At 37.1% G+C, this 14,433-nt stretch overlaps 2 protein-coding genes, 1 non-coding gene and 1 pseudogene across 4 annotated transcripts; all 4 read left to right on the forward strand.

The window, feature by feature from the left end:
• Window positions 1-79: 79 nt before the first annotated feature.
• On the forward strand, window positions 80-4,204 carry LOC106358314 (annotated as a pseudogene).
• Window positions 4,205-4,307: 103 nt separating this feature from the next.
• LOC106439131 (glutathione hydrolase 1) lies at window positions 4,308-7,539 on the forward strand. Of its 2 annotated transcripts, none has more exons than XM_013880506.3 (7): window positions 4,308-4,443; window positions 4,906-5,231; window positions 5,708-6,226; window positions 6,301-6,536; window positions 6,608-6,878; window positions 6,963-7,100; window positions 7,197-7,539. In XM_013880506.3, the coding sequence occupies exons 1-7, from the start codon at window positions 4,437-4,439 to the stop codon at window positions 7,428-7,430; spliced, it is 1,731 nt and encodes a 576-aa protein (XP_013735960.1). In that variant the 5' UTR covers window positions 4,308-4,436; the 3' UTR covers window positions 7,431-7,539. The 2 variants fall into 2 exon arrangements, with proteins under 2 accessions (XP_013735960.1, XP_013735966.1); XM_013880512.3 differs by lacking the exon at window positions 4,308-4,443 and adding an exon at window positions 4,485-4,613.
• Window positions 7,540-9,518: 1,979 nt separating this feature from the next.
• On the forward strand, window positions 9,519-12,203 carry LOC106439151 (alanine--glyoxylate aminotransferase 2 homolog 1, mitochondrial-like). Its single transcript, XM_013880532.3, has 9 exons — window positions 9,519-9,938; window positions 10,159-10,389; window positions 10,478-10,648; window positions 10,819-10,962; window positions 11,044-11,223; window positions 11,325-11,550; window positions 11,635-11,748; window positions 11,818-11,904; window positions 11,984-12,203. Exons 1-9 carry the CDS (start codon window positions 9,705-9,707, stop codon window positions 12,025-12,027), a joined length of 1,431 nt encoding a protein of 476 aa, XP_013735986.2. The 5' UTR covers window positions 9,519-9,704; the 3' UTR covers window positions 12,028-12,203.
• Window positions 12,204-12,663: 460 nt separating this feature from the next.
• Window positions 12,664-12,737, forward strand: TRNAV-CAC. Its single transcript has one exon. It is a non-coding gene; the product is annotated as a tRNA-Val (tRNA).
• The last annotated feature ends 1,696 nt before the right edge of the window (window positions 12,738-14,433 follow it).

A 14,433-nucleotide genomic window follows, 5' to 3' on the forward strand; every position in this document is an offset into this window, starting at 1 on the left:
AATAGACTAGATACATGCAAGGGTACACTATCACACGTCGCAGACTATTAGAGCATGATTATCCGTGAACCCCTCTTTGGGTTTCTAATTTTTTATTTTTTTGTTTGTTTTATCTGATTTAAAAAAAAAAAAAATTAAAATTGCACCAATTGCAGGTCACCATGTGTCGGTGGGGTTCGCAAACAGTGCACAAAACCCATCTGAAGCGGTCTTCAATTCACGTCTTCTGTAACCGTTTTTAAAATATTGGTGGAGCCCACACACACTTTTTTGTCTAAGAAAATGTTTTACCTCCTGTAATAATGCTGCTCTTAGAATCTGAAAATGTGCTGGATAGCCTTTCAACTATATATTTAACGATTTAATAGAATATATTAAAAGTTTATAGCTCTATTTATATACTAGCTCTAAATTTAGTATTATCTAATTTTTTAAACGTTTTAGACCATAAAATATAAATTTATTTTCAAAAAATTCTTAGTTTCTTATTTTATTTTTGGAGTTCGACCGCTAGGGTTGCTCATGCTATTAGATGGCCCTGCGTTTTTTGAGCTTCAGTCAACACATTATGAAGATCAAGTCTTTGTTGGGGTTTGAGCTATTAGATGGCCCTGCATTATGATGCATACGCGTGACGGCTAATTTAAATTTTCAATTTCTGAACAACTCGAACTATTCTTTGAATTTATATTCTTACACGAGGAAACTTGCATCATTTCAACGTTGAAGATCATTTGTGAGAAATCTCTGGTTTGATTTGATTCTTGTATCAATCGAAGCAATGTCGCTGGTTCGGACAGCGTTGATCGCTCTTTCTCTAGTCGCTTTTCTGTAAAACGCTGCGGCTCAGAAAAGACCGCAAAGTATTGTTAAGCCTCGTGGTGCGGTTGCAACTGACGATGGACGGTGTTCTGGGATCGGGATGAGTGTTCTTCGACAAGGAGGAAACGCTATTGATGCGTCTGTGGCCGCTGCTCTCTGTTTGGGCGTTGTGAGTCCAGCCTCTAGCGGTATAGGAGGTGGAGCGTTTACAGTGGTTAAGATAGCTGGCGGGGAGGCTATTGCTTATGATTCTAGAGAAACAGCTCCTCTACGTGCCACTGAGGTAATAGTCATAGACAGCCTTTGCTTTGCTCTTGGTGTAGAACATTAATGTGGGTGATAGCCTCTTGTTATTATTATTTTGAACGCGCTTTGCAGCTCAAATAGCGTTTTGTAACATCTTTCTTTTTAAATACGTCTTTAATGTGATTTTCAGCCTAAAAGTTTCCTGAAACATTTTTTTCTAATAAACAATTGTTTTGAATGGAGGAGGCTTCAATAGCGTTTCTTAAAATCTCTCTTCCTCTTAAATAAGCGTTTTGAACGCCAATTTTAGCTTAAATAGTGTCTTTTGATGTATAAAATGTACGAATGTAATATAGCGTTTCTTAACATTTCTTTCCTCTAATTAAAATATGCCAGTAGACGCTCTTTTGAACTTAGATAGCGTTTTACTAACGTTTATGAACCCCCCAGACAATCTTGGTTATTATATTGAATAATGCAATATGGTTGCTTGTTGTTTCTTCACATACTCATTTTGGACACATACATACATATTAAGGTTAGATTTTCATTGACGTTTTTGAAGCATAGACATTTATTGGTTGTTTTCTTGTGATGTAGGATATGTATGGAAGCAATCCTGATCTAAAGAAGAAAGGAGCCTTATCAGCAGGCGTTCCAGGGGAAGTCGCGGGTCTATACACAGCTTGGAAACAACACGGAAAGCTCCCATGGAAGCAGTTAGTGACTCCTGCAGAGAAACTCGCAGAAGGATTCAGAATTTCAAAGTATCTCTACATGCAGATGAACGCCACAAGAGTCGATATCTTGGCAGACAAAGGTCTCTCTGAGCTATATGTTTCTAATGGACAGCTCAAGAAACCAGGGACCATTACACTCAAGCAAATAGCTGAGAATGGTCCAAAAGCGTTTTACAATGGCACGGTGGGTGTTAACCTAGCGAGCGATATTCGTAAAGCTGGTGGGATAATAACTTTGAAAGATCTGCAAAGTTATAGAGTTAAGGTTACCAAACCGTTGTCTGCAAACATTCTTGGATACGAACTACTCGGTATGCCTCCTCCTTCATCGGGTGGCGCTGCAATGATGCTTGTAAGTCTCATTTTATTGTGAATTTTTCCACATTTTTATCAAACCAGGGTTTTTTTTTTTAAAATCTGCATAGCCGGTAGATTGGGCCTAAATAAAACAATCTTTCTTAGCAACTTGAACATTGGTTACTTGTGGTGCAGGTTCTGAACATTCTTTCTCAATACGGGATTCCATCAGGTGTTTCGGGCTCTCTCGGTGTTCATAGACTAATCGAAGCTCTGAAACACGCTTTCGCGGTTAGGATGAACCTTGCTGATCCAGATTTTGTAGATGTTACTAAGGTTGTTTCAGATATGCTGTCTCCACAATTTGCAAAAGACTTGAAGACGAAGATAAACGATGACAAAACCTTTGATCCAAAATATTATGGCGGCATGTAAGGCTTTTTCGTATCTTAAACCCGCTCGCTGGTTTCTTCTTTGTTTCTTGATTTATATTAATAATATTCGTTTCTCCAATTCATAGGTGGAATCAAATCGACCATCATGGAACATGCCATTTCTCGATCATAGATAGCGAGAGGAACGCTGTTTCGATGACTAGTACAGTAAACGGTTACTTTGGGGCAGTGATGCTATCTCGAAGCACTGGAATCGTTCTAAACAACCAAATGGATGATTTCACAATCCCAGCAAAGTCCAGCGGTGACCTAAATGTGCCGCCTCCAGCACCGGCTAGCTTCATCAGACCCGTGAAACGACCATTGTCCTCAATGTCACCCACCATTGTACTCAAGGTTCAGAATAAAAAAACACTTGTTACTTGTGTTACACGAAATTCTTAGCTAGGCTCCAAAAAATGGGTTTTCATGCGCTTTGTTTACGTAGGACGGTAAAGTGAAAGCTGTGGTCGGTGCTAGCGGTGGAGCGAACATCATCGCCGGCACAACAGAAGTTTTCTTGAATCATTTTTTCCTCAACATGGATCCTCTTTCTTCTGTTTTGGCTCCAAGAATCTACCATCAGGTCATTTGCTTCTCTCTCTTTTTTTTTCTTATACCCCAAGAATACTCTTTCTTGTTCTTTGTCTATAACTTAAAAAATGTTTTCTTTTTGTAATTCCATTGTGCAGCTGACACCAAATAAAGATTCATTTTTAAGGGTAGCCACCAAGAGATGAATCACCAGTATTGTGATTCCACTTGAACTCAAATCTCCCCATTATCTTCGACTTCGATAGAGACATCAGGACGGTTCTCTTTGAAGAAGTCCAACACAGGTGTCTCTAACTGTTCCTCAGTGAAATATGAGCAGAGTAACCTCTGTGCAGTTAAGCTCTGTTCAATCTCAATATCACGGATTGCCTTAATCGCAGCAATACGTCTTTCAGCTACACAATATCATCAGATCCAAAGTTCATCTCAAAAATCATAAATTCTACAAATTTGATTAACGATTGGTACCTTCTTCGTCATGTTTCTTCTCTTCTCTCCGAATCTCTTTGTCGCTCTCGTCCTTGTTTTCGAGCGGGGGAAAGAGAAGAAAGACCCCAAAATTGGAATTTGAATAGACGACACAGACACTATTAAATGAGCGGGGGAGATTAGTAGGTTCAAATGAAATTAAACAAATGCTTGGCAGACACTTCGAAATAACGGTTCTACCCTCGATTAGAATAAGGCTTATGAGCCCATTAATATTAGAGTCATCCAATAACATTTCGTTAAAAGGCCATTTTGTTCCCTATAGGCCCGGACATCCATTTTTATACTAAAAGAAGATGTTGTGGTGTGTGATTGATGGTGACGAGAGATATTTCTTTACTCTTTAAAAACCTATGATTCCACTCTTTTTTTTTTCACACTCCACGAGGGACAAGCATGATGCAGACGAGCACTTGGTTTTATGACCAATTAACAAATTCGCATTTAAAAAGTTGGCACGACCTTCTTTCTAAAAACCTTGCGGGTTTGCTTACTTCAAAATTATAAGTAATATTTTTTTTAGTGAAAATCTGTAAAACATTGTCAAATGATTAACTTGGATTTTTTTTTTTTAATCAAAACTTGGATTAAGATCTTACCACAAACTGTTTTTTTCTACTATTTATTTGGTGATTTTCAAAACTAAGCCATGTGGAGTGTTGGACCAGCTTTGTGTATTTAATACATAGTTGAATAAAATAGAGTATATTCTCTATATAATTAAGGACTTTACGTCATTAAAAAAAAACTTTATCAACGTGAGAGGCAAAAAAAAATACACAGAGACTTAAAAATCTTCCGAATAGATCTATTGCCGGCCAAGGACGACAACTTATAAGAAAGTGACGTCTCGATGAATTGTAAGTTTTTTCTTCTTTCTAGTTTCAAACAAACAAAAAATATCGCCAACGACTGTTTCATTAGCTATTTTCTCACCTAGTCAACGTTTCGTATATAGTCTGAAGTTACAGACTGGACCATGGTTTCTCATTTTCTGGATTTTTACATGCAAATTTAGAACTTGGACTTGGTAAATTTTTAATGGCTTTATTAGCTCAAAACACAAGTACTCGTTTTTTGAGCTTCGTTTTATTGGTCAACACATTAAGATAAAGTCTTTTGTTGGGTGTTGAGCTATTGTCTATACGCGTGATGGCTAATTTAAAGTTTTCAATATTTGACCATTAGTATATTTTCAATTTCTGAACAAGGTCGAACTATTCTCTGAATTTATATTTACTCGACGAATCTTGGATCATCCCAGCGTTAAAGATCATCTGTGAGAAATCTCTGGTTTGATTTGATTCTTGTATTAATCGCAGCAATGCCACTGGTTCGGACAGCGTTGATCGCTCTTTTTCTAGTCGCTTTTCTGCAAAACGCTGCGGCTCAGAAAAGACCGCAAAGTATTGTTAAGTCTCGTGGTGCGGTTGCAACTGACGATGGGCGGTGTTCTGGGATCGGGATGAGTGTACTTCGACAAGGAGGAAACGCTATTGATGCGTCGGTGGCCGCTGCTCTCTGTTTAGGCGTTGTGAGTCCAGCCTCTAGCGGTATAGGAGGCGGAGCGTTTACAGTGGTTAAGATAGCTGGCGGGAAGGCTATCGCTTATGATTCTAGAGAAACAGCTCCTCTCGGCGCCACTGAGGTAACAACGGTCATAGTAATAACGTCTTTCTTTTCGCAATATGCGTTTTGAAATATGAGTTTTCTCTTTGGTGTATAACATTAAATCATTAATGTAGGTAATAGCGTCTCTGATCTGAGCTTTCTTAAATCGTTATTTCGAACGCGATTTTGAGCTCAAATAGCGTTTTGTTACATATGTTCTTCTTAGATAAGCCTTTAAATGTGATCTTCAGCCTAATAGGCGATTTGAATCATAGAATGTATGCAGGTAATAGCGTTTCTTAACATTTTTCTTCTGATTAAATAAACCAGGAAACGCTCTCTTGAACTTAGATAGCGTTTTACTCAACGTTTATGAATCATAGACAGTCTTGGTTATATTGAATAATGCAATGGGGTTTCTCATCGTTTTTTCACATATATACTCGTTTTGGACATAGAGATATTGACGTTTTTGAAGCATAGACATTTTTTGGTTGTTTTCTTGTGATGTAGGATATGTATGGAAGCAATCCTGATCTAAAGAAGAAAGGAGTCTTATCAGCAGGCGTTCCAGGGGAAGTCGCGGGTCTATACACAGCTTGGAAACAACACGGAAAGCTCCCGTGGAAGCAGTTAGTGACTCCAGCAGAGAAACTTGCAGAAGGAGGATTCAGGATTTCAAAGTATCTTTACATGCAGCTGAACGCGACAAGAGTAGATGTCTTGGCAGACAAAGGTCTCTCTGAGCTATATGTTTCAAATGGAGAGCTCAAGAAACCAGGGACCATTATCCATAACACAGCATTAGCATTTACACTCAAGCAAATCGGTGAATATGGTCCAAAAGCATTTTACAATGGCACGGTGGGGGTTAACCTGGCTAGAGATATTCGTAAAGCTGGTGGGATAATAACTTTGAAAGATCTGCAAAGTTATAGAGTTAAGGTTACCAAACCGTTGTCTGCAAACATTCTCGGGTACGAACTACTCGGTATGCCTCCTCCTTCATCAGGTGGTGCTGCAATGATGCTTGTAAGTCCCATTTTATAGATAATTTTTTCACATTTTATTAAACCAAGGTTTTCACAGAATTTCTTGTGGTGCAGGTTTTGAACATTCTTTCTCAATATGGGATTCCTTCAGGTGTTTCTGGCTCTCTAGGTGTTCATCGACTAATCGAAGCTCTGAAACACGCTTTCGCGATTAGGATGAACCTTGCTGATCCAGATTTTGTAGATGTTACTAAGGTTGTTTCAGATATGTTGTCTCCGGAATTTGCAAAAGACTTGAAGAAGAAGATAAACGATGACAAAACCTTTGATCCAAAATATTATGGCGGCATGTAAGACCTTTTCATATGCTGGTTTCTTTTTTGTTTCTTGATTTATCAATATAATTTTTTCCAATTTTTAGATGGAATCAAATAGACGATCATGGTACAAGTCATTTATCAATCATAGATCGCGAGAGGAACGCTGTTTCGATGACTAGTACAATAAACGGTTACTTTGGGGCAGTGATGCTATCTCCTAGCACCGGAATCGTTCTAAACAACGAGATGGATGATTTTTCGGTCCCAGCGAAGTCCAGAGGTGACGTAAATGTGCCGCCACCGGCACCAGCTAACTTCATCAGACCCGGGAAACGACCATTGTCCTCAATGTCACCCACCATTGTACTCAAGGTATTAGAATAAAAAACTACTTGTGATACACAAAACTCTTATTTAGGCTCCAAACAACGGGTTTTCATGAGCTTGTTTACGTAGGAGGGTAAAGTGAAAGCTGCGGTGGGTGCTAGCGGTGGAGCGAACATCATTGCCGGGACAATTGAAGTTTTCTTGAATCATTTTTTCCTCGATATGGATCCTCTTTCTTCCGTCTTGGCTCCAAGAATCTACCATCAGGTTTTTGCTTCTCTCTTTTTCTTATACCCAATAATCTTTCTTGTTCTTTGTCTATAACTAAAAAAAATGTTTTTGTTTTGTGATTCCATTTTGCAGCTGATACCAAACAGAGCTTCGTTTGAAAATTGGACGACAATGTTCAATGATCATTTCGAGGTTCCTAAAGAGATAAGAGTTGTGTTGGAAAAGAAAGGTCATGTTCTAACGCCAGTCGCCGGAGGGACGATTGCTCAGTTTATAGTTCAAGAATCTGATGGGAGTTCCGGCGGAATGAGTAAGCTTGTGGCAGTTAGTGATCCAAGGAAAGGAGGGTTCCCCTCGGGATATTGAGATTGTTATTTAGTTTTGTGTCATTGTTTATTGCATTGAACTTGCGATGATTATTAACCTTTAATTGATGAATAAAAATAAATAAAATTTGTATTGTTTTAGGGTTCTATTCAACCACCAACCCTAGTGCTCATGTGTTAGTGGTTTTGTGGTATGAATCACCGTCTGTGTCCCATTTTTAGACGTGTGAGCTACATATAAATTAAATTCATTTCATTCATAGATAGATCACAAACCTGATCAAATCAAACTGTGTGGTCTACCATGAAAAAATATGAATACGATTGGATATACCTTGAGTATATTTTTATGTGGCGTACGTAACATCTATGGTGATGCATATGAAAAAAGATACGTGAATTTTTGTTTTGTATCTGTGATTAGTCAAATAAGTATATGACAAATTACAGAGCTAAGAATAATGGACAGATTATAAATTAATCATGTGCGTTGGTTGTGCACAAAAAAAATCAAGTGCGTTGGTTGTTATGGACGACAGCTCGAGTAGCACGGTTTTTAATTGTGTTATCTTTGTCAAGTGATGAGAAATAGTTTTCAGAGGCGGATCCAAAATGTCTTTTGGCATGAGGCAAATAAACTTAACACTAATTATTAATGAAAAAAATAAAAATTAGGGTGGGGCACATGCCACACCCTCTCATGCTTTCGTGCTTTGGGACCGCCCCTGATAGTTATGTATACGTCTAACTTTTGACATTTCAATTTATTTTTTATAAAACAAATGAAATGGGTACATGTCTTAATTAGGTACTATAATTATGTTCCAAGATAATGCTCATTTAAAATGAACTTTTGGTTGTTGAAAACACATAAAAGATTAGCTTAAGACGGTATAACGTCATGAACATTTTAAAAACAATGATTTTATGACAAATAAGAGACTCACGCATGGAAACTTAGCTTATATTTGAATCGTATGGAAGAGTTGAGTAGTTGGGTCATCATTTATACGTTTTTAGTAAAAAAAAACACATAGCATAATCTATTAGTGAATCCATCGACCACTTAGGGTCTGACTGGTTCACACGCAGCGGTTGCGGGAGTTTGCGGATGCGGATGGTTGCGGTTTCTAGCGGTTTTAAGAGATGTATACGACTGGTTCTGCGGTTAGAAATTAGTGCGTTTGCGAGATACTTATGACTGATTAACTACCAAATACAGCAACGGTTAAATAATAAATTAACAATATTTACATTTTATATAATTATAAAAAAATATCAAAAATCATAATATTATAATAAATATGAAAACTATATTTAGAAAGTTATACTTTTAAATTTTTAATATTATAGAAAATATTTTTATTTTAAAATTTTATAATATTAATTAAAATATAATAGATATATTTTAGTATTTTTATAATTCCAATTTAATTTTTTTATTTTTATTTTTATTTTTATTTTTGTATTTATATGGTTTCTTTAAAAAATGAAAAAAAATTATCCTCCCGCAACCGTAAACGATAGCTGGAACCAGCTTTTGATTTTAATAAATTCGGAACGGTTTGAAGCGATGTGGTTTGTATGATTGTTTCGAAACGTTGTCAACTGCTAGCAAGCGCAAAAGCTGCGTTTGCGGGCGGTAGCGGGAAAACCACTCAGGTCCTTATCGTAAGAAGAAGAAGAAGAAGGAGGTTAGCATCACAAATTTAGGTCCACAACCAATCAAGTCTAATTACTAAAAAAACATTTTCTTCTGAAGAAGAAGGAGGTTAGCATCACAAATTTAGGTCCACAACCAATCAAGTCTAATTACTAAAAAAAAACATTTTCTTCTAACCATACAAACTAATAATAGTGGTGCGTTTGATTTGGATGCATACGGCGGCTAATCCTTAGCATAACGTAAATGTAGTGATATTATCTTCATCAATAATGCATATGAGGAGTAGACGACTTGTCCATTGAGATTCCTTTTGTCAATTAATTCTTGATTTTTTTTTTTTTTGACGTCAATTAATTCTTGATTTATAAAAACTCCTTAACATCTTTTGTATATTAATCGTAAGTATAAAATTAACAAATTGGAAGATAATATCTAGGATACCCCGCCTCTAGTCAGTGACACGTCATGTTGAATTAGCAGAGGATAAATAAATCTCTAAAATTCACATGGAATCTCTCTTCTATAGAGAGAATCATATCTGACACGTCATCATTTCCCGAAACATTTGATTCTAGTAGTACTAATAATCACTCGTTTTAACACTTTTACTAGTCATTATCTCTCTCTAATTGATCCGTACAGAGAACGATGAGGCAATTGCTCAAGAGAGTCGTCCATGGAGCTTCTTCAACTTCCTCCTTGATCCATCATCACCCTGCCATCTCCTTCCTCCGCTCTGATTTCTCCACCTCCTCGTCTCCGCCGCAGATCCCGCCCTTCGGCTACGAGCCGCGGCCGTATAATGGTCCCTCCGCGGATGAAGTTTTCGAGAAACGGAAGAAGTTTCTGGGACCTTCTCTTTTCCATTTCTACCAAAAGCCTGTACGTTGTTGGATTCGAAGTTCTATATGATTATGGTCTGGAACTGCCATTTGAGGATTTTTGATTTTTTGATCAACTGTTAGGGTTCTGCTTGACCTAATTGTAGAAACGCAGAAAATTTGAATTTTTCAGTTTATTGTGAATAGTATTATTCTTCATCAGCTTGATCAATTTTTCGTTGGATATATGGTTAATGCTCTGTGTTTGTGTATTCGTGCAGCTTAACATCGTCGAAGGGAAGATGCAGTATTTGTTTGATGAAACCGGTAGGCGATACCTTGATGCCTTTGCTGGAATAGTCACAGTCTCATGTGGTCACTGCCATCCAGACATTCTTAACGCTATTAACGAACAGAGCAAGCTTCTTCAGCACGCCACCACCATATACCTGCATCATGCTATAGGTGATTTCGCTGAAGCTTTAGCTGCTAAGATGCCTGGAAACCTTAAGGTACTTGAGGATTTAACAGAACAATGATTCTAGTGAGGTTTTCTGTTGTTGAGAAAATCAACAAGCTTCATGATTTTTTTGGGTGCAGGTTGTCTACTTTGTGAATTCTGGCTCTGAAGCTAATGAGCTAGCGATGATGATGGCTAGGCTTTACACTGGTAGCCTTGAGATGATTTCTTTGAGGAATGCTTATCATGGTGGAAGTTCTAACACTATCGGACTAACTGCTCTTAATACATGGAAGTACCCGTTACCACAGGTTTGTCCCCATTATCAAATTGATTCCTTTTAAAAGTTCATATACCCTTGAGTGACCATATAGCACGTGAAGCCAAGTCGTAAAACCTGTACCCACGTTTTCGACCCATGAGAATAAAAGTATCTTCAATATGATTCTCTGTGATAGCGTGTTTGTTCGTTATCATGCAGGGAGAAATCCATCACGTCGTAAATCCTGATCCATACCGAGGAGTATTTGGTTCTGATGGTTCTATGTATGCTAAAGATGTCCAAGACCATATCGACTATGGTACTTCTGGAAAAGTAGCTGGATTCATTGCAGAGACCATCCAGGTTCTTTTTTTTTTTGTCTAAAAGAAACAATCAGTTTTTCTTTTTATTTACATCTCTCTTTGAGCATCATTTCAACTTTAGGGGGTGGGAGGAGCTGTAGAATTGGCTCCTGGTTACTTAAAGTCGGTTTATGACATTGTACGCAAAGCTGGTGGTGTATGCATCGCCGATGAAGTCCAAACTGGATTTGGCCGGACAGGAAGTCATTATTGGGGTTTCCAGACTCAAGATGTAGTTCCAGACATAGTCACAATGGCAAAGGTTTGTCAAATTAAGTCTTTACCGTTGCTCTGTTCTCTATTCATCAAATACATTTACTGTAGTTTAAGCTTGCTAAGAATTGGTGCTGGTTCTGTACACAGGGAATTGGAAATGGATTGCCATTAGGAGCTGTGGTGACAACACCAGAAATCGCTAGCGTTTTAGCTACAAAGATTCAGTTCAACACTTTTGGTGGAAACCCGGTGTGTTCAGCTGGTGGGCATGCTGTTCTAAAGGTTATTGATAAGGAGAGACGCCAAACACACTGTGCTGAAGTTGGTTCGCACCTTATTAAACGTTTGAAAGATCTCCAGAAAAGACATGATAGTAAGTAAACAAACAATCTTTGATCATTGTTATCAGATCATTGCTCTGTTTCTTTTTAACTTAACCGCATCTGTTTGGTTTCAGTCATTGGAGATGTGAGAGGAAGAGGATTAATGGTTGGGATCGAGCTTGTCTCTGACAGGAAGGACAAGACGCCAGCCAAGGCTGAAACAGCTGTCTTGTTTGAGCAACTTAGAGGTACACAAACATTAAAAGCCAATGCGTCGATTATAACTTAGATCTTACTCTTTCTTCTCTCTTATGAAGAACTGGGCATTCTCGTTGGAAAAGGAGGACTTCATGGGAATGTTTTCAGGATAAAGCCACCAATGTGTTTCACCAAAGACGATGCAGGTACATTCATCATATCTTTTTGTTTTTCTTGGTTACAAACGAGATGTACAATGTAACGAAATGTCTTTTGTATCCACAGATTTCGTGGTAGATGCATTGGACTATTCCATCTCCAGGTTGTAAAGAAGGACGCCAAGAAAGAAAGCGAATGAGAGTTTAACCTTATGTGTTCTGTTTTAATGTTTCATTGTTTAATGATCCAATCCAACTCTCTCTCTCTTTTCCTTGTTTCTTTTGTAATAACACTCTCTTCCTTTCATTCGAGAATAAATAAAACATCATCCAAGCATTTTTAGCCATTCTTTGTATAGTTAATTTTTTCAATAACAAAAAGAGTTTCTCACCTTGATTGATTAGTGACCCGTAAATGTTGCGAAAAGTCGCGTCTCAAAACATAATCGCAGAACCATAACACGTCTTTCATTTCTTGTAACTGAACCATCCCACGATCAAGAGCATTACCAAGATCTCAGCAATCGTGGCGAAGCTATATAAAAAGGAAGAGGATGAGAGAAAGAATGTAATGGAAGAAGAGGAGGAGAAAAAAATGCAGTGGAGGAAGAGGAGGATGCCGTGTGCACCAAGACACTTGCCAGAGTCAACACGCCTTTATCCAAGGCTGTTCCTGATATTTTCCAGTTCACAAATGTTATATGCAGTGCGACTGGACAAAGTCTTATAACTTACGAACTAGGAACACATCGTCTATCGTATTCTATTACGGTCGTATCCATTCGACGACAATGTACAAGCATCAAAGTCTGGGTGGTGTAGTCGGTTATCACGCTAGTCTCACACACTAGAGGTCCCCGGTTCGAACCCGGGCTCAGACAAATTTTTCTAATTTTTTTTTGTAAGATATAAGTAAAGGCCTTGTAGCTTTTAATTGCTCGTTCCATTATCTATAATGAACAATTGATTAAAGAATATGGATTTAATTAAAGAATATGGGCTGAGAAGCCAAGAATAGAAAAAGAAGAGTGTAATTAGTCAATTATGAGTGGCCTTTAGGAAGAAGCATGAGACAGTTGGCCCTTAATCTCTTGTTATTGGCTCTAAACTAATTATAATATGTTTATTTAATGATAACGATGCAACTATGAACTAACGCAATTTTAATTCGAATGATCATGATACTGATGAAACAGATGATATTTGAAGTCAAAATCTGGACGCAATATAATTAAGCCTTTGGCTATGGCTATGGCTATGGAATAAAGCATATACATAAACGGTTCATGATGAATTATGATGAGACAGTAGATTAACATTAATCATAGAACTCACCTTTCCTTTATATTCTTAGTTCCAAGCAATAGCAAACAATAACAACATTGCTAGTACATACTCCCTCTTCCTCTGTTCCTGAATATAAGATGTTTACGTAAAAATACGCATATTAAAAAAATCATTGTTTTGTTTCGAAAATATCATTAAAACTATAAATTAATGTTATTCAACCAATTACAAAATCGATTATTAAATATGATTTGTCACGGTTTTTAATAAAATAAAAAGTTGTCTAGAAAAATGTAAACATCTTATATATTAGAACATCAAAATTCTTTTAAACATTGTATATTTAAGAACGTAGGTAGTATTAATGAGTGAATTAATTAGTTCTGATGATTTCGAGAGTGGAGTGGCAAGTATTGTCCATTACCAAACATGCATAAATATGACAACTAATAACTAAAGTCGGTCCACTAAATGCAAGTATAGCCCGTTTATTTAAAACTAATTAATTAACCTTAAACGAAGTCGGTCCAGGAACAAAAAAAAAAAAACGAAGTCGGTCAAGTGGTGATCAACAACATATATACCACATGTAGAAGTAGAATGAATTATGAAAACCCAAAATGGATTGTGAAAACCTAAAATAATATGCTGGTTTATAGAGGTGGGTGTGCCCTTCCTTAAAGCATCTCAGCTTTAATTTTTCTTTACAATATAGCCTGTGCTAATTGCAAGCAGCTGGTGCTAATTATATTAATTTCTCATAAAAAAACATAACTGACACCCCCTTAATCAGTACTAGCATGCAGCACTAGCATATGGAGTATTTTAATATATTATCACCATCACCATGCTGTGTCTGTATTTATGTGTTTGTGAATCATATACACATCATACATATTTGCGACTTATCGATCCATAATATATATTCCCTGGGTAAGAAATAATTAACGATGTATATCAAGGTTACAAAGCCTCTTCTGTAAATATAGAAGTACCGTTGTATGTAAAGTTACAAAATAGTAACGTTGTGTATAAGTTCAGTTCAAACAAAAAAAAACGTTGTACGTAAGAGCACCCCCAGTGGAACACTTTTAGGGAGTCTCTCTTCAAAAAAAAAAAAAAATGAATAACATGAGAGAGAGAGTGGAAAAATAACGAGAGACATATTTGGAAAAAGAAACTTTTGCCATGAGTTCAGAGACTTTAAACTAACGTGTCTCTTTGACATTCATTCGTTGTTATTAGTTTTAATTATACAACTAAATAATTTGAATAAACTATTAGTATAAT

The sequence above is a fragment of the Brassica napus genome, chromosome C1, assembly GCF_020379485.1.
Source record: "Brassica napus cultivar Da-Ae chromosome C1, Da-Ae, whole genome shotgun sequence".
NCBI lineage: Eukaryota > Viridiplantae > Streptophyta > Magnoliopsida > Brassicales > Brassicaceae > Brassica > Brassica napus.